The 19,293-nt window shown below is 33.6% G+C and overlaps 1 protein-coding gene and 1 long non-coding RNA gene across 2 annotated transcripts; one reads left to right on the top strand and one right to left on the bottom strand.

Moving 5' to 3' along the window:
- Window positions 1–3,449: 3,449 nt before the first annotated feature.
- LOC134280269 (postacrosomal sheath WW domain-binding protein-like) lies at window positions 3,450–7,063 on the bottom strand. Its single transcript, XM_062762671.1, has 3 exons — window positions 6,945–7,063; window positions 5,387–5,408; window positions 3,450–3,767 (listed from the first exon to the last, which is right to left on the bottom strand). The coding sequence occupies exons 2-3, from the start codon at window positions 5,390–5,392 to the stop codon at window positions 3,450–3,452; spliced, it is 324 nt and encodes a 107-aa protein (XP_062618655.1). The 5' UTR covers window positions 5,393–5,408; window positions 6,945–7,063.
- A 2,523-nt stretch (window positions 7,064–9,586) lies between these two features.
- On the top strand, window positions 9,587–13,445 carry LOC134280268 (uncharacterized). Its single transcript, XR_009994874.1, has 3 exons — window positions 9,587–9,630; window positions 12,182–12,309; window positions 12,973–13,445. It is a non-coding gene; the product is annotated as an uncharacterized LOC134280268 (long non-coding RNA).
- The last annotated feature ends 5,848 nt before the right edge of the window (window positions 13,446–19,293 follow it).

Raw genomic sequence — 19,293 nt, 5'->3', positions numbered from 1 at the left:
TCAAACCTTATACATGAGCCCAAAATGAACAAGTCAATTAAAATAAAAAATAAAACCTGTAAAATGCAAAAAAATTAACAAAAACAGTTGAAAATTTCAGGTGCACACCTCATATGGTGAATAATAAGTGTTCAAATTTTCAGATTAATCCTTGCAATAGTTTCTGAGAAACGGTCCAGACAAAACCACAAAATAAAAATGAAAAAACACCTGTAAAATTCAAATAATAATCTAATCAAGATGAAAATATCAGGTGCACAACTTCATATGGTGAATAATATGTGTACAAATTTTCAGACAAATCCTTCCAATAGTTTCTGAGTAATGGTCCGGACGAAATCTCGTCTACAGACAGACAGACAGACAGACAGACGGACAGACGGACATGGTGATTCCAATATACCCCCTAACTTCGTTTGCGGGGGGTATAAAAATAAGTTTCCTATGGACAATTCAAGTTGCCCTTTATTTTCAACTCAGCTGGGTACTTGTAGTAGCCCGCAATCACAGGCACCTGACGTTACTTATTTTTCTTTTAAAGGTACTTGGACACAGATTTTAATTTAATATTTTCTGTATAATATCACAAATAATATATTTTAATAGCATTTCACACAAAAATTAATTAAATATCTTATTTCATTAAAAAGTTATTAAAAAATTAAATATTTTGGCGAGTTTGATTGACACATTCTTCCACTTTTACAAATTTTAACTTTATTCTTAATCCTTCGGAAAAGTGGCAATCTTGTTGTGTATTAATGAGAAATATTTTAAAAAACTTAAATCCAGAAAAACAATTTTTAGTTGACATGTTAGAAAGCAAAACTTCTTTACAAGTATCGTCATTCCGTTGTGTACAGAGTTTTGCCAATCGAGCACACTTGTGTTATGTACACAGTTTTTGTAAACAGGGCTAGAGCTCTGTTATTGTTTGGTGTTTACGATTCACCGGGTGCGTTAAATCGCCAAAGTCTGTTCACCACAACTGCACGGACTGACACTAAATTGTGTGTTTTGTTTTGCTTTCGAACATGTCTTCTCTGAATTTTCTGGATTATAGTATTAATATTTTTCATTAATACACAACAAGATTTCCACTTTACCTGAGGATTAAAGAATAAAGTTAAAATTTGTGAAAGTGCAAGGATGTGGTCAATCAAACCCGCCAAAAAATTTTAATTTTTCAATAACTTTTAAATGAAATAAGATATTTAATTAATTTTTGTGTGAAATGCTATGAAAATATATAATTTGTAATATTATACAGAAAAAATGAACTTCAAATCTGTGTCCAAGGTACCTTTAATAAAAAAAGAATATATACCCATACCTAATAATAAAAGTTAATTTTTAGGTATGGGTATATTTTTTTTATTAAAAGAAAAATAAGTAACGTCAGGTGCCTGTGCCCACAATGCATTGCGGCTCATTCAGTAGCACGGTAGGTAAAGTAAACAGATAGCTAATTTACATGCAAATTTATGCTGACGTCAGAAAATCTAGTGGTCTCGGGCTGTTTAAGGTGTAGATTCAGTTATGTATGATTCAACAGAAGTCGAAATGACGCACTTTACATTATTTGCATAATGTAAAGTATATTGCACTATTGTAAAGTATCAGTATGATAAATGTACCCCCCCCCCCCGAAAAAATAGACATGTTCCCCCAAAGCATTAAGAAAAATAAAACAATCAGAAATTAATAAAATATTTTAAAGATAACGAACAGTTTAAAAATAAAAAAAATATGAATGTAATCAATAACATATTTAGTTCAGAACTCTATTTAGTAAATTAAAAAGTAGATGCATTTACTAAAATTACATGCATTTTGTACAATAGCACTTGAATGTTTACTTAAAACCGCAGAACAAGAACACGAAGAAGATTTTACATTTAAAAGAAATAATTCACTAGAATACCGGGTAAAATACGAGGTAATCTGCCCCTCCATACCTAATCCCCTAGTCCTGGGGCAATAAATCTTTAAAAAAAATTATTATACACAAATACTTTTCACAACCAAGCACTTATTTTATCAGTAAAATACCCAGGAGAACAGATTTTAAACAAGGCAATTTATTACATAATCAATGCAGCCCCGCCTAAACACAAGAATTGCCATGAAATGAAAAATGTTGGAAGCGGATTTCTCGTCATAAGTATCCATATTTTGTTTGCTAGTTCAAATCTTTTTATAGATAGCAAAGACTGTTTTTAACAGATAAATACATGCCAATATTTTAGTCGTATGGAAAAGGAAATGTGCAAGTGCAATCTGATTAAAATCACATCTTTGGAACGCTCCGAAATTCTGATGGTTGCTTTACATTCCAAGTGTTTTGTACAATGGAAAAAAATCAACTAAGTACCAGTATCCGTAATTGAAGCTTTTTAATATTGCTGTTAAAAAAACAAATTGAAACCATGCGAGCCTTAAGGATGCTGTTAATAAGTACATGTACAATGTACTTAAAAGGTCACTTGTTTTCAATAAATGGGTTTTAAATAATTTTAGTAAATAAATAAACGCAGGATATGTCATAATAGTTCTAGAAGGAAAGGTTTGTAACAATATCATTTTTTTTCAAAGGCTCATAATTATAACTGTAAAGTAGATTGATTGTAACGATGTTGTTTTACGTCCAATTCGAGAATAATTTTTTCACTCTCATTAAGACGACACCTTATACTGGTGAAGGATTTCAAATTTAGACCAATACTCGGCCATCGAGCAGTGATGGATCCTGATCGTAATTTAACAACACCTGCCGTGATACGGGGCCTCGGTTTTCGAGGTCTCAACCGAAGGACCCACAAACTTCACTGAAAAATGCCGGGCCGTGGCGCTTGGCGAACGAAAAATTGCAACCTATTTTTAACGACGTAGATCAGTCGCAGAATTTGATACGCGTATTAAATATTGCATGATGGTTATATATTTTGGACAGACTAAATGAAAGGACACGGGTGAACATGACGTGAGATAAGCCCATAGCGCAACAAACATTCAAATTTCATGAAGGTTGAAAAAATGCACGGGCCGCATTTTTTCACACTATAACACTATTTTTCGGCGAGAGTTAATCTTGTTTGCATACAAACATACATATATTGGTTTCCAAAATTATGGATACCTTAAAAATATAATTTTATGACAAAACGTTCGTATCTTTTCAAGAAATACTTGAAGTCCCTTAAGTCAATAGTCATATCACAAGCATGATTTAAATGCCACACTTCATCAGAACTTGTGTAGCGTAGTGGTTATGCTAGTCTATATATTGCCAGGGTTGAACCCAATGGATACCACATTATTTTTTGTTAATAAAAGAATAAATTAATTCTCAAAACATTTTGTTTATCATGATTTCATAAAAACAATGATAAGAACTTTACTATAAATACTAAATTCACAATTTGAATATAGTTTTTATATATCTGAAGCTAGTGGGCTTTCTGCACGCTAAGTTCACCCATCTCCTTTAAACAAAAAACCCTATTGTACCTCTCGGGCACCTGTTGTATGACAACAGGTGCTGGTGCCCCTCCCCCTACCACTACTGTCGTGTTGGTGTGATGGGAATGTTGCGGGGGCGGGGCATATCCTTGTGGGGGTGGGGCATATCCATGTTGGGGTGGTGGATATCCTTGTGGTCCGGGGGCATATCCTTGTGGGGGTGGGCCGTAACCCTGTGGGGGCTGGCCGTAACCCTGTTGAGGTGGTGGATAACCTTGAGGGGGCTGATATGGAGGTGGTTTGTCCTGAAACAGAGAAAAATGTTGTCTTAGATTAAAGAAAGGAGGAAGCTATCGATATGAAAGCAGTCCGAAAACTGTAGGAATTAAGAAATATTCCAACAATAATGTGCCTACTAAAATATTTTGCATTGAAATTTCTCTTTTGACAGCCTCCCGCTATATTCAACATTTCAATAACTGGATTTTTCCTACCTAGTCACCTTGCTTAATTTTTCATATTTTACAGATAAATGGCTATAACTTCATGTCTACGCCCGGCAACAGGTTAGAGAATATGTACTCAAGTAAAGAAACTTCTTTTAAATCTTTTATGAGTTGTTTTCGATTAAATCTGAAGACTCAATATCCTTGAAATAAGATAACCATTGCGTGGTAAAATTGAACTCAACTCGTTAATAAGCCATATCAGTTTTCCTATCTCAAGAATATATGCCTCTTCTCATTCGTTTCACGTGATTGCTTTTAGCTGGTCGCTGCGGCTAGTCCAAAATATCTGACGTTTTCCAGGCTTTTTCACGATTTTGACAAAGTTACGATTTTGATATTTTACATACTAGGGTAACATCAGAATCGGCGCCATTACGAAAACTGGAAATTCCCCGCCTCTGACAAGAGGCAGCATTCTCGGGTTGATTTTCGATATCTCTGCGATCCAAATTTTTCCATGGCATGTAAAATGCCAAAATCGTTAAAAAAAAGACTGAAAAACATATCAAGATATTTCGGACTACGCTGTGCAGCTTGCAGTACACATACTCAAATATCTTACGCTGTTGATTCTGTTTGTTTTCCTTTTATTTCATTGAATGTGCATTTGTGTTTGTTTTACTTGGTCATGCATTGCCCAGTGCAAATGATATCGAATATCTTTTGGTGCGTAATGAGGTGAAAGAAAACGTGTTTGTTGCACCCTATAGTATATCAGGATGACAATGAACTTCAGTGTAAAATCTGCAGCATGCATTGAACCGTGAACATGACTTCTTTTTTTTTTATTTATTTTTTAAAGAAAACTTTAAAATGTAATTGGGATTGTTCAAATCTTACAGACAAGCAGTTTTTGTATATTCAAAATTTCTTTTCATTTTTTTTAAAATCTATCCTATATGTATTCGTAAATTGTTTCCAAAATGATTTACTCATAAGTTTGAAAAATATTCTTTTCTTAAATATTGAAAAAAAAATTAAATGTTAATCTGAATTTTCTTGATATGTTTTGATAGGTATTTATGTGTTGTATTTTTGAACAGTAAATTAAAATATGAAGCATCGTACTCTTTAATAATTCAACATTTACATTTTCATTTAAAAACACACACACACACACAAAATCAAATAAAATATAAAAACAAATATCACTCTTTTCATGCTGAAAACATACATCGATTTTTCCAAAAAAAAAAAAAGTATAGATCTTTTTCTTGTCGTAAAAAAGATCCATGTGACTAAAAAAAATCTGTGTGAACATGCTACACAAGAATTTACAAATACGAGTATTAGTACTACTTCATTTGACAAGATAAATATTGTAATCATTTAGGTTCCATAAAAAAAAACCCATCGAGGTGATTCAAATTTAAGAATATATACATGTAACACTAAATATACGCGAAAATACTTACAGACATATCTCTGTTTTGTTATCTACAAAGAAATTAAATTAATACATTTGATTGATTTCGTAGAACATGAAGTTAAGAATTATGAAAAGTCATGTTAGTACATGTATGTGCTTATACATGTTTATGCTTTAATAATGTGCACTTCTGCAAAATGATATTTTGTGTGCAATAATCAATTATCCCATTATCATGATTATGCAAAATTTATTCAAGAATGCAAACTGAATTGCAATGATCCGAATAAAATACGATGGCCGATATAAGTCTAAAATATAATAACATGGCTTATAGTTTTTTAAATAAAAAATATATAAATAAAATTTTAAAAACCTGACTTATAATGATAATAAAATGTCCAAGTACATTACGTTTGAGGTGTACATGTATACAGACAAAGAATTCTACTCCAAATATATAATTATATTTAAAAAATCATAATTAATCTTTTCATAGGTGGATCTCGATCGACAACCCCTTAAAATATTTAACCCTTAGGCTTGCTGGACATTTTTTCACCGATTACATTTATTACATCTTTTTTTCATTTACTTGAATTTTCATGCATAGAATTTACTATAAACACCCATGGATGTAAGCCAATGTCTGTTCACTTCTCTACATAGAATTCGAATAATATGGATCTACGAAAATAACAAGTATTATCATTAATACCGCTGAAACACAATTATATATAATACTGTAAAAACTGGAATTGAACATATACCAGTTAAAATTAATTATCTTTAAGACATACTGAAATCGGCCACGTAATAAAAACAATTCAATTCGTTTAGTGTAATATGCATATTTTTTAATCGGTTCATTGCCATACATCCGGTTTCGGTATCTTTTCTGGGAATCACATTCATGTTATCAGAAAACGGGGACCAGACGCGGTAGGCGGCATATCAGCATTATACACGGGGTATCAATATTCAGAACAAGGCAAAAACAACTTTAAAAAGTGTTTATCCCCAAAAATTGAAAGAAATATATAGGTTTAAAAAAGAACTACTACACCACCTACACGATTTTTCTTTTTCTTCCTGAATTCAGAGATCCACCTTACTACAACAAAGAGTAGACAAGGAAAGGCAGTCAATAAATGAAATTTTAAAATGTTCATTTTAAAATAATGTCAGTAAAAGATTATTCATCAAAAGAGTAGGGAACCGCAACCAACCCCCTTTCCGTAATACACTGAGGCCTGCGTAACGTTATACATGTATTTAATTGTATAGAAACACCTAAAAATGACAAATAGTGCGTCTGGCCCCCGTGCTTACAATAATTTTTCTCTTATCAACCTCTTTTATATATTCCGTCCAAGAATTTGGCCTAATTGAAATTGTGTATCCTCTATAACCACTGATGACATCCACTATACTTGACTTCCGCACTATTCCCCGTCCCTTCAAAACTAGCCACAGTACCTACCTAATTAAAACAAAATATCAATCCAAGGATACCGACATAAGCCGGAGACTCTTTTTGGTTAGTCTTATAGGTATATGGGCATCACTATACTCACTATTTTAAATGTCTCGTATACACCTACCTGTCTAAATCAATTCTTGTGGCAAGATAAACATGAAAAGGTGAAAAGTTTTAACTGATAATGCATGCGACTTTTGCCTGGATGTTATTATTATGTAATATACTGAGATATCGACCGGATACAACCAGCGATTGTTTGAATACAAATTATTATAAACAGGTAAAAGGCCTGGAATTTACCTGCATGCTTTTCCAAGGTACACAGGACCTGGCATTGCTAACTCAACAAAAAGTACATTTTATATCATGATCTTACCTAGACAATATATAATAGCTTCTTTTTAAATTATTTCCTCTTTGTTTAAATCCTTAACTGTAGTCATGTTCACGTGGTTTGTAAATGGGACTTACTAAGATCTATGGAAGCCCATTGAAATGTTAATTGTCGACGAAACCTGGTGCTAGCTCCGGTTTTTATCTCTTCAACTTTTAGAAACATATGAACGAGGGTCATTCAAAAGATACGTAGACAATGTTCCTCCTCCACATACAAATTTTACAAGATTACAGATCGACATATTTTCTAATAAATAAAAAAAACTAGAAATATGTCCATAGGACATGAATGCCCCGCCGAGGATATATTAGTAAAGCAACATGAAAATTTGTATGTGTATAAAATTTGATCAGAATATCTTGAATAGTGTGGCAGCTGAATTGCTTGTTTGGAAAATATAGGTCAGATCCAGCATCCGAAGAAAGTCTGGTAGTGACCATCCCTAGATGCATCATCCATGCAAGTTTGATTCAGGTAGGGCTTATAGTTTCTAGGGAATGAAAATGTAGTTAAGATCCAGCATCCAAAGCAAGTCTGGTAGTGTCCATCCCTAGATGCATCATCAATGCAAGTTTGGTTCAAGCAGGGCTTATAGTTACTTGGGAATGAAAGTATAGGTCAGATCCAGCATCCGAAGCAAGTCTGGTAGTGTCCATCCCTAGATGCATCATCCATGCAAGTTTGGTTCAGGTAGGGCTTATAGTTGCTTGGGAATGAAAATATAGGTCAGATCCAGCATCCGGAGCAAGTCTGGTAGTGTCCATCCCTAGATGCATCATCAATGCAAGTTTGGTTCAAGCAGGGCTTATAGTTACTTGGGAATGATAATATAGGTCAGATCCAGCATCCGAAGCAAGTCTGGTAGATAAGTGTTCATCCCTAGATGCATCATCTATGCAAGTTTGGTTCAGGTAGGACTTATAATTACTTAGGAATGAAAATATAGGTCAGATCCAGCATCCGAAGCAAGTCTGGTAGTGTCCATCCCTAGATGCATCATCCATGCAAGTTTGGTTCAGGTAGGGCTTATAGTTACTAGTGAATGAAAATGTAGGTCAGATCCAGCATCCGAAGCAAGTCTGGTAGTGTCCATCCCTAGATGCATCATCCATGCAAGTTTGGTTCAGGTAGGGCTTATAGTTGCTTGGGAATGAAAATATAGATCAGATCCAGCATCCGAAGCAAGTCTGGCAGTGTCCATCCCTAGATGCATCATCCATGCAAGTCTGGTTCAGGTAGGGCTTATAATTACTTGGGAATGAAAATATAGGTCAGATCCAGCATCCGAAGCAAGTCTGATAGTGTCCATCCCTAGATGCATCATCCATGCAAGTTTGGTCGAAGTAGGGCTTATAGTTCCTTAGGAATGAACCTGCTCCATTAACTTTAACCTGGTCACCCATCTGGAAAATGTAGGTCAGATCCAGCATCCTCAGCAAGTCTGGTAGTGTTCATCCCTAGATGCATCATCCGTTCAAGTTTGGTTTTGGTAGGGCTTATAGTTCCTTGGAAATGGACCTGTTCCAAAAACTTTAACCTGGTCACTCATCTGGAAAATGTACCGGTAGGTCAGATCCAGCATCCCAAGCAAGTCTGGTAGTGTTCATCCAGAGATGCATCATCAGTGCAAGTTTGTATCAACATGTGAAGTTTGATAACACCATCTTGAATGGTATGTTTAAAACTGAGCTAAACACTAATTTAAGAAAAGTGAGGTCAAGGTCAAAGGAAAGGTCAAGGTCATAAAATGTTGATGTAGTTGCATAGCTCTCATCAATATCTATCAGCATATGAAGTTTGATGAAAATATCTTTGATAGTATCTTTGAAACTTAGCTTTGAACAGAGCTAAACGCAAAGTGTGACGGAAGGACAGAAGGACAGGACGGAAGACGGACATGTCAAACACTATATGCCCCGGCCATATTCATGGCGGGGCATAAAAACATTTATCTTATCGATGTGTGAAGTTTCATTGCATTTGATTAAAATGGAACTCATGTTAGCCAGTTTTAAACTCAGATGTATAACTGGCTTACTGCTATGGAGCACAGATTTGAATTTGAGAAAATAAGTTTTGTTGTGTTTTGATGAAAATATGGAGGCTTAAAACAAAAAAGGCACACTGATTACAAATTTAGTAATAATTAATTATGAAAGGCTGATATTTAATTATATCAAAATATGTAAAATATTGGTGGGAGACTCAAGATGTAAAAGGAATTCAAAGGTAAAGATTACTTTTTTTTACATTTTGAAGCATTTTACTTACAATTACTTCCCTTTGAACTACTCTCTAACGTTTGGAGGTACAATGTGTATTTAGTAAACAGCAATGAACATTTTCTAGCAAAAGATACAGTCTGGAAGAAGAAAAGAAGGCTAGACATCTTAAACAATGAAGACAGAAGGTAAATTTATGTATATACTGAGCATTACAAAAATATCAAGATTAACAAATGCATATTTTCTTAATTTTATTTGCCTTACAATACACAATTGTTTTACCGGTAGTGGTCAGTGGTCCTTATCAAATTAAGCGAGCTATACCTTTTGACAGTTTGACTTTCTGACCAATGAATTAATTATTTTTATTAATAAAAATGAATTTGAAAGCATATAAACATCATTTTCTGATACAGCTGAACCCCCCCCCCCGAAATATAAATGTCTGTATAGAGATTGTATAAAATCTGTGCCATTCAGTAGGTTTACTTTTTATGATGTGCTGAGAGAGAGTTTTAAGTGAGCATTATTTATCTTTATAATATAAATTTCCTCTTCTGTCAGTTTTCATTCATTGTTTATCCTATTATTTCAATTCTTTATTGGCATTACGCACATATTTTACAGAATTGTGTTGTTAAAATATTTAACTACAGCAAGTTTGTTTCTATAAAAAAAAAGTGCATCAAACGTTTATAATGTGTGAGCACAAGCATAAAGTAGCTAAGTTTTTTAAATAGTATTCTATATATCAGCAAAATGTGGTCATGGTTCATAAGCAGAAAATAGGAAAACAGCATGTTTGTTTTGATGTCATTGTTTTATTTAATAGCTTCTATCTTTTAAACTTTAAATTTATTAGCTCACCTGAGCTGAAAGCTCAAGTGAGCTTTTCTGATCACATTTTGTCCGGCGTCCGTCTGTCTGTCCGTCTGTCTGTCTGTCTGTAAACTTTTCACATTTTCGACTTCTTCTCAAGAACCGCTGGGCCAATTTCAAGCAAACTTGCCACAAAGTATCGTTGGGTGAAGGGGATTCAAGTTTGTTCAAATGAAGGGCCACGCCCTCATTCAAGGGGAGATAATTGGGAATAAATGAAAATTTGGTGGCATATTATAAAAATCTTCTTCTCAAGAACCACTGTGCCAGGAAAGATTAAACTTATGGAGAAACATCCTCAGGTAGTGTAGATTCAAGTTTGTTCAAATCATGACCCCCGGGGGTAAGGTGGGGCCAAAATGGCTGACCAAAGTTTTACATAGAAATATATAGGAAAATTCTTTGAAAATCTTCTTCTCAAGAATGACAAAGCCATAATTCATCATATTTATATGGAAGCATGCTCAGGTAGTGTAGATTCAAGTTTGTTCAAATCATGACCCCCCGGGGTAGGGCGGGGCCAAAATGGCCGACCAAAGTTTTACATAGAAATATATAGGAAAATTCTTTAAAAATCTTCTTCTCAAGAATGACAAAGCCATAATTCATCATATATATGGAAGCATGCTCAGGTAGTGTAGAATCAAATTTGTTCAAATCATGACCCCGGGGGGAGGGCGGGGCCAAAATGGCCGACCAAAGTTTTACATAGAAATATATAGGAAAATTCTTTAAAAATCTTCTTCTCAAGAATGACAAAACCATAATTCATCATATTTATATGGAAGCATGCTCAGGTAGTGTAGATTCAAATTTGTTCAAATCACGTCCCCCGGGGCTAGGGCGGGGCCAAAATGGCCGACCAAAGTTTTCAAAGATCATATATAGGAAAATTCTTTAAAAATCATTTTCTAAAAAATAGCAAATCCATGATTGGTCATGGGACTACTTTTGGATTTAAACTTTACAATAAAAAACCATTTTCTACTTTTTCCTACCCTTAGTGCTCAGGTGAGTGATGTGGCCCATGGGCCTCTTGTTATATATCTATCCAAAACTGTACTATATGTATTGACAAAATAGATCTAGGTTAAGAATGCACTGGAAATATTGAGTTATTTTTGTTTATATAGACTCTTTCATTCATCTGTGAAGTACCAGTACTGTATAATCTATAGTTCAATTTTGTGTGAATAATAATAATCTTTTCAAATAGCAAACAGTAAAAAATATATATGTACACTTGTACTTATGTATTAGTGTTAAAACAAAATTTAACTAGAGGTACTGTGAGCAATGAGCTCACTAAATGATACCCCCTGCCTCCCATATGGTTATAACTGATGACAAATCCATGTTTTACTGTGGCCGGGAAACCCAAAATATGTGTCGAATCAAAAAGTAAAATAGGAGGTGCACAATGGCAATATGTAATAAAGATTCTGTGAAAGGTTCATTAAATTTCACTCATTGCAATGGTATAAGAGGAGTTGCGGATAATAAGAGATGGGTACCCTAAAGCGTAACAGACAGACAGCCGTACAGACAGATGGACGTACAGCTAGACGGACATACCGATTACAGTATACCCTTCCACTTTTCAAGCGGAGGGTATAATAAAACTATATACATGTACATGTAGAATATTCACCTCTGATTTATAATGATATTTGTTTTATACATGTACACACTGACCATGTTTTATAATATTCTAAACAAATTATTTGATACTCAGGCAAATATTCACTACTGGTAAGATGATCACACACATGAACATGTCTGTGTATGAATGAAATGAATTTTCCTTTTGATCATGTTCCTAAGAAAATAATTATTTTCATCATTTTTTCATCAAAGGATTTATCATATAAGATGAATAAAGGAAAAGTAAGACCAGTAAACCAAAACAGGACCAAATAGGCCATGACTGAAGTTCAAGTGCAATCTGCAAGAAAGTAGACAGCCTAGATTTTGTTCTTTTCAAGGTAACCATTCTTAAAATATGAACGTAAATTAAGGACAGATGATACAAACAAAAAATGGATGCCTGGATTGGTATATATTTTTTGGCATAATTTAATTGCAAATTAATGATGCTATTAATAAATTTCTAGAATATTAAGAAATTGTAAACCTTCTGTGATGTTCAAAAGTCTGCCCTCTTGAAACTATCCTTATTAAATTATTTTTTATTCAATTTCCATTTTTATGCAAATATGAATTAAAAATTAAAAAGTACTTGAAGAAAGTTATTAATTTTACTGATTTAAACATGACCCCAGTTGTTACTTTCAAATTCTTTGACAAAAGTTTGTTTGTATCATCTGTCCTTAAATTGTTAAAAAATATTTCAGTTTTATATCTAACTCTAAACCTTGCTTATTTCTTTTTTTTTAGACAAACTTTAATACCTGTCCAGTAACAGAAGAATTATTATACTAGAATAAAGAAAACAACTTTCTAAAGGATTACATACACATTTAATTAGCTTGAAATCAGTGTATATTGCAAAGTGCAGGAATTAAAGTAAGTACCGGGTAAATTATTTATTATAGTGACATGTGTATTGTTACAGTAATGCAATATATTTTACAACAATAAGTTTAGTTTATTAATTAATTAATTAAATTAATTATTTACCATTGCAGGTTGAGAAGGGATGCCATATTTTAGGTTTGAAACCAGGCAAGTGAAAGCTGAATTCCAACCTACTTCAACATACTTGTACCCACTGTCTTCAAGATATCAGTGTTTGAGATGTCAAAGTTCAAATATAATAGGAACATGTTTATCATATTTATGTGATGGCGCTGTATAACAATATGTTTTAGAACTTATCAAGCTTTTTCCTGTACCTTGCCAAAAAAACTCAACTCAGCATAATTCTCATTAACTAATCATCAGTGTTAATTGCGTATGTCAATGTAGGTCATTACTGGTACATGCCTGACCAACAAAAACTCTAAAATTGAAAAATCAGAGACAAGATTTTCAGAGCAGCAGAAACAGTAGAATTTGTCACGTAAATCTAATGATATGTACCGTAGTTGAGAATACATGTACTCTAAATGTTGCATACATAAAAAATAAAAAAGCGAAAAGTTCTCTTGTTTTCAGAATTTATATTTACATGTGAAAAAAAGAAAAGGAGATTGATATAGTTGGTGTGATGAAATGTTGGCAGGAACCTAGTAAAATGAAAGGAAGAACTTCCTTAAAATGATACTTGTGAGGGACAGCGTCTCAGGGGGGGGGGGGGGGGGGCATTCTTTCAACTGACTTTACAGAATACAAAAGATCCATTGCAAACCTAATTATTTATTATATGCCAAACACTATGTTTAAAGTTTTTCATTGTTGGATATTTATGTTTAAATCCAAGATAACTTACCCAAGAGGATGTGATTTTTTTTAAACCAATGTAATTTTTCTCAAGTTTAAAGCTGTGTTTAAGTTTTAAAAGAAAGAATCAGAAGGGGGGGGGTAAATTTTTGACTTCATCCAAAGTATCTGTGGTTTGCAGTTGCCCATCAATTTAATAAATAATTATACAAAGTAACAAGTTGAATTGAGTAAAATATTATGAATGTCCTGCTTGTTTTAGTTTCATTTCAGAATTTTTCAAGTTTGACCAAATCTTGAAAAAGTAAAAGCCACAAGGTTTTGCAATTATTTGACATAGCATTACAAAATGCATTATATTTTTGCAACATCATAAAGATGCAAATTTAAGATGCCAAAAAAAAAAGTTCACATTCACATTTAACTCAGTACACAGGTTTTATAAAAGAGTAAATAAGTGTAGTTTTGGGAATATTGTAACGTTAAACGCAGCCATTTTGGTTAAAAATCTGGTAGTCCTGTCTCCATGAGAACAAATCTTGCATTCCAGTTTCCATAGTAATAGAGAATGGATAGGGAAAATTTTATTTCATATTAGTTTCAATCTAAGGGGATAGTTTCAGGAAACTTGAAACATGCCCTGGTTAGTCTACATGTACTTCAAAATTGTCAATTTTACGAAAGGGGGGGGGGGGGGGGGGGCATTTTGTGCAGGTGTTAACAGTTAACCTATCCAAGAACAGATTTACATTTTTTAATGCTCTTGTAAATGGGATGTGAATATTTTTACATGACACTTTTCCTAGATATGGACTAATTTTACTATAAATGACATCAAAAGAGGTAGAAAGGAACATTTCTTTTCTATATGAACTTAATGAAATGTGCATATGTTCCTTGAAATACGGAAATTTTGCAGATTTTGGGTACTTTTTCATCAGCTTTTAAAAAAAAATGTTTAAGTGTCCCATAAATATTTTAATGTGTTTAAACTAACTTATGTACCATCTATACAATGCACTGTTTCCTGAATTTCAAATCAGTGTGCAAAGTATTAAAAAATCGCTTTGAAAAAGGGTCTAAAATGGTAATTTTCTCAATTTGGCAAAATGCCAAAATCCCCAAAGCTAAGCGTTGTTAAGCCATTATGTAGAATTACAGTTTTTAAAAAATTATGTTGTTATATTAGAGAGGAATAATGGTAGTTTTCAAACAAAAGTAGATTTTCCCATTCTCTTGTTTCTTTTAAGCTCATTTTTATTCAGTAAAACCTACAAAATCACGTTTTTTTGGTCAAATTTTAGGAAGAATGGGGAAACAATAGGTGCCGTTACCATGGCAACGAGACATTTTTTGAAATAAAAAAAATATAAAACCATTAATGATGTGGCAATGTGAGTACACACAAAAAGTTTCATAGAAATTGAAAATGTAGCGTGGCCAAGCATTATTGATATTGTTTGATAATTGCAGAGAATTGATATTAAAACTTAAAACTTATAATTTAGAAAATTCAGTGTAGAAATGTGAGAAAGCAAAACCAAATCAACTCACCAGTATTGTCAGTCCGTGCTCAGTGATGTGTGCAGACTCAAACAAAATGAAAAACCAGGGAAATATTAACTGTTTTGTAGACAGGGCTCGAGGTCTATTATTGTTAATTTTTTCCTTTTCATCAGTCTGAGATCGAACTCTGATAATGTTAATGTTTACTTTTTACCAGGTGTGTTCAATTAATTTGTTCTGTAAGGACAATCATTGTCGGGTATAAAAATCTTTGGTGCATATTAGAATACTCATCTCAGTCTCATATTATATTTTCAATTGCTCATTCAAAACTTTGGAAAAGTTAAGACACTTTATAAGGACATGGATATAAAGTGGAAGTTAAAATTTGCTCAAATTTTCTGTATAATATCAGGGGTCAAGCATCCAAAGTAAGTCTGGTAATTTCCATCCCTAAATCATGCACAGGCGCTTGTTTTATACATAACGCTAGTTTTCTACCATATTATAGTAGAAAACTAGCGTACTGTATGAAACAAGCGCCTGTGCCCTAGATACATCATCAATATGCATGCTTTAAAATAAGGTTCAATTATGACTAAAATTCACTTATCTGGAAAATATAGGTCAGATCTAGCATCCGAAGCAGGTTTGGTACTCATTCCTAAATACATCATCTATTCTTAGGAATGGACCTGCTCCAAAAACTTAAAACTGGTCAATTATCCGGAAAATGGAGGTTGGATCAAGCATTTGAAGCAAGTCTTGTAGTGTCCATCTCTAGATGCACTATCCATGCAAGTTTGGTTTAAGTGGGACTTAAAGTTACTTGGTAATAGACCTGCTCCTAAAACTTTAACCTGGACGACAGTGGACGCCGACAGAAATACATTGCTTAAGAGAAACTTGGGCCGTACATGTACTGTGTTTCATCATATTTTGGAAATGGTGCAAATCAGATATGGATTCTCAAAACTCTAATGAACTTTCAGAATATTTAAAATCGCCAAATTTTTCAAAAGTAGGTAACATAAAAACGACTTTTCTAGACTTTATAGAACCATTACATTCGATTAATCAAACTAAGCTTTTTGATATCATAGACAACTGCTTCTTCAATAAAAATGGTTGTGATTGGTCATCAAAATGACTTTTTTAGATATATCAATCTGATTCTTCACATATCAATCTGGTTATATACAGAGATATTCTTAAGTTGACAGTGAAAGAAAGCTTGAGTTCCTCATTGCCAACATTTATGCAGTGTTCAAAGACAAGGTTTTCCAACTTTTGGAATTCCAATGTACACTAATTATGCTCCTTCATCAGCTGAACTGTTTCTATATTCATATGAAGCAGGATTTGAAAAGAAGAATATACTTACTGCGGTCTGCATTTCGACTTTCAGATACATGTGCGAGTACATGTATCGACGATGCACTATTAATTAACAATGGTTATTTTCATGCATATGTCAATTCGATATATCCCAGGGAATTTAAAAGGAGAGATTTTACACAGAGTTTCTCGGGTCCGTTTCATATTACACGCATTCTCAATTTATAGTACCAATTCGATCTTGGGAAAAGTCAAAAAATTTAGTGGACTGAAATTAACACTTTTATACGTCATTTGAAACATGAAAGTGTATAGTTATTAAAAATCGCAATTTGATTTACATACTTCATGCTGTGTTTTGCTGGCCTCCTTCGAAATAAAAGCGGTTGGAGGGCTAATTTTACACCAAGATATTTACGTGATGTTGAAAAGCCATATTTGGAAACGAAAGAATTTTTTTTTTTAAAACAAAATCAATATAATACACATCAAATTTTGTTAACTTTAAACATTTATGAAACGGTTTAAGCACATTTGTAAAAGGGGTGTAGAATCTTTGATTCAATTATTAGTAATTGTATCATGGCTGCGGTGTTTTTCCTTTGAAGTCAAGTGTACAGTAACTGGAGATACACCGATGGGCGTATCCAGAAAAAACTGTACCGTGTATATGGGCGGAGCCAGCAAAAACTGTGCCGTGTAAATAAATTATTGAACACTAAGGCGATGTCATCATTTTAAATTACATGTATATTGAATCTGAATTACAGAATGAATGGGCATTGTAATACACAAATGCAAAATTTCTGCAAGTGAAATAAAAGTCTTTCACATAAATTACAGTACGTATATATCCCAAACTACGAAATGATTTTACGGAGCTCTTCAAATATTCAATCCACAGCAACGAGAGATCAATTTCTTGACATGAATTCCACACAGAAATATATTAAAATATCCCACCTATTGTAATATAGGGCATACGCTGTACTGCATCCACAGATGAAGAGTAATTGACCCTGACACAGCGTTTTCGTGAATACAACAGCTCGAATATGTCAAATGATCAACGGGTATCTTTTTTCTTGATTTTGAATTTACCTTCTTCAACTTTTTTGTCTTCTTTGATATCCAAAGGTTTTCTTGTGAATTTCATTAACAATTCAGGGACGGATCCAGCAATTTTTGAAAGGGGGGGACGCTCCAGGTCTGTGTCCCCAGCACTCATGCACAGAATCACACCTCGGCCACTTTAAGTCCGTAGCTACATTTAAAAGAAAGGGGGCCTCCAAAAACAGTTGACAAGGAAAAAACCCCTTGCACCACACTCTAAAATCCAGGAGGGGGGTTGGGGGTTGGGAAATAAAACGGATATAATTTTCATTTAAATGAAATTATTTTCTTTTTATTTTAACAAGTTTTATCACATCCCATGATAAGCTTAATGATGACAATATTCCCTAAAATACTACATTAATTGATTCTTTATTAATCTGCTTAGAGAAACGCACATTATTTAGAATATAAGAAGGTTAAATATTTCGCCATTACCTGATTACGAAGTGTTTGTTAAATATCACGTAAATATCGCACATAGATATCATACAAAAATAAAAGTATATTCGAGGAAAACTGATTATATCATTTCAAATTATTGAATTTTATGATTTTCTTATCTATATATACGCTCTTTACAAAGGATTGAATTGAAAATTCAAGTTATGATTTATCTACAGAGGACTCATGTAATTCATATCCCCCTTCCACCATTTAATCTGTTGACTATTTCAAAGGCAGCCACGTAGCATCGTTTTTAAAGTGGAAGGGGGGGAGCCGAGAAATTTTTTTTTACTTACCTTGAAAAGTTGACAAGGTAAAAAAAAAAAGGGGGTGAGAAAACTTGCACAAAGTCGAAAATCCTAGAAGGGGGGAGGCGAACTTTTTTCAATGCCAACTACTTTCAGTACCAATTATTACACTACATTTTCCGTACATCACTATTAGTGGGGGTGGAGGGGGGGGGGGGCGATTCTACTTTCACTGAACATTTTACTATAGTTTAATAGTTGAAGTATAAGGTTGGGAGAAAAAAGTGGGGGGCACAGGGGGTGCTCCCCCCTCCCCCCCCCCCCCCCTCTGTTGCTACATGTCTGAAATGTTTGTTTGTGAAAACTTTATCGTCAAATCTCAAAAATTAAACAAAGATCGCCCACCACCCTTAAAAGGTTTGTCAATAGTTAAGTTGCATATTACATGTGCTCTCTTAGACCAATATACATTCTATGTTCATATAACGTAAATTGAATAAAGCATAGACGCAAACGTTATATGTCTAAGCAACAATTCAAATGGGAAAATTAGGTGCACAATTTTATACATGTAAATATTAGTATTTCTTGCAAAGCAACAAAAATGGAAATGGATTCAATTTCAACCAGTTTCTTGACACCCAACACCCTTTTTTTTTTAACCCGATGTAGAACCCCCCCCCCCCCCCCCCCCCCCCCTTGGTATACAATTCAGGTGTATATAACCATTTGTTTTAATTTGACGATACACTATCATTTCAAACAAAAAGAAAAATACAGACTTGAAGGAAGTTTTGTTTCAGATTTATGTCCGAATGATAACGTGCATTACACTTGAAACTATGCAATATTATCCAATTGCTCAAAATGGAAAGATTCAATCATTAAACCACAATTCTACTTGTGAATAATATTATGTCAGTTCAATTTTCAAATCACACGGATGCACAAGATATTGAGTAAAAAATGTTCACC

Source organism: Saccostrea cucullata, unplaced genomic scaffold (assembly GCF_032062105.1).
Source record: "Saccostrea cucullata isolate Sc308-1 unplaced genomic scaffold, CSIRO_AGI_Scuc_v1 ctg6470, whole genome shotgun sequence".
NCBI lineage: Eukaryota > Metazoa > Mollusca > Bivalvia > Ostreida > Ostreidae > Saccostrea > Saccostrea cuccullata.
Note: the sequence above shows the minus strand (reverse complement) of the source record. Positions and strands in the feature narration are given on the sequence as shown.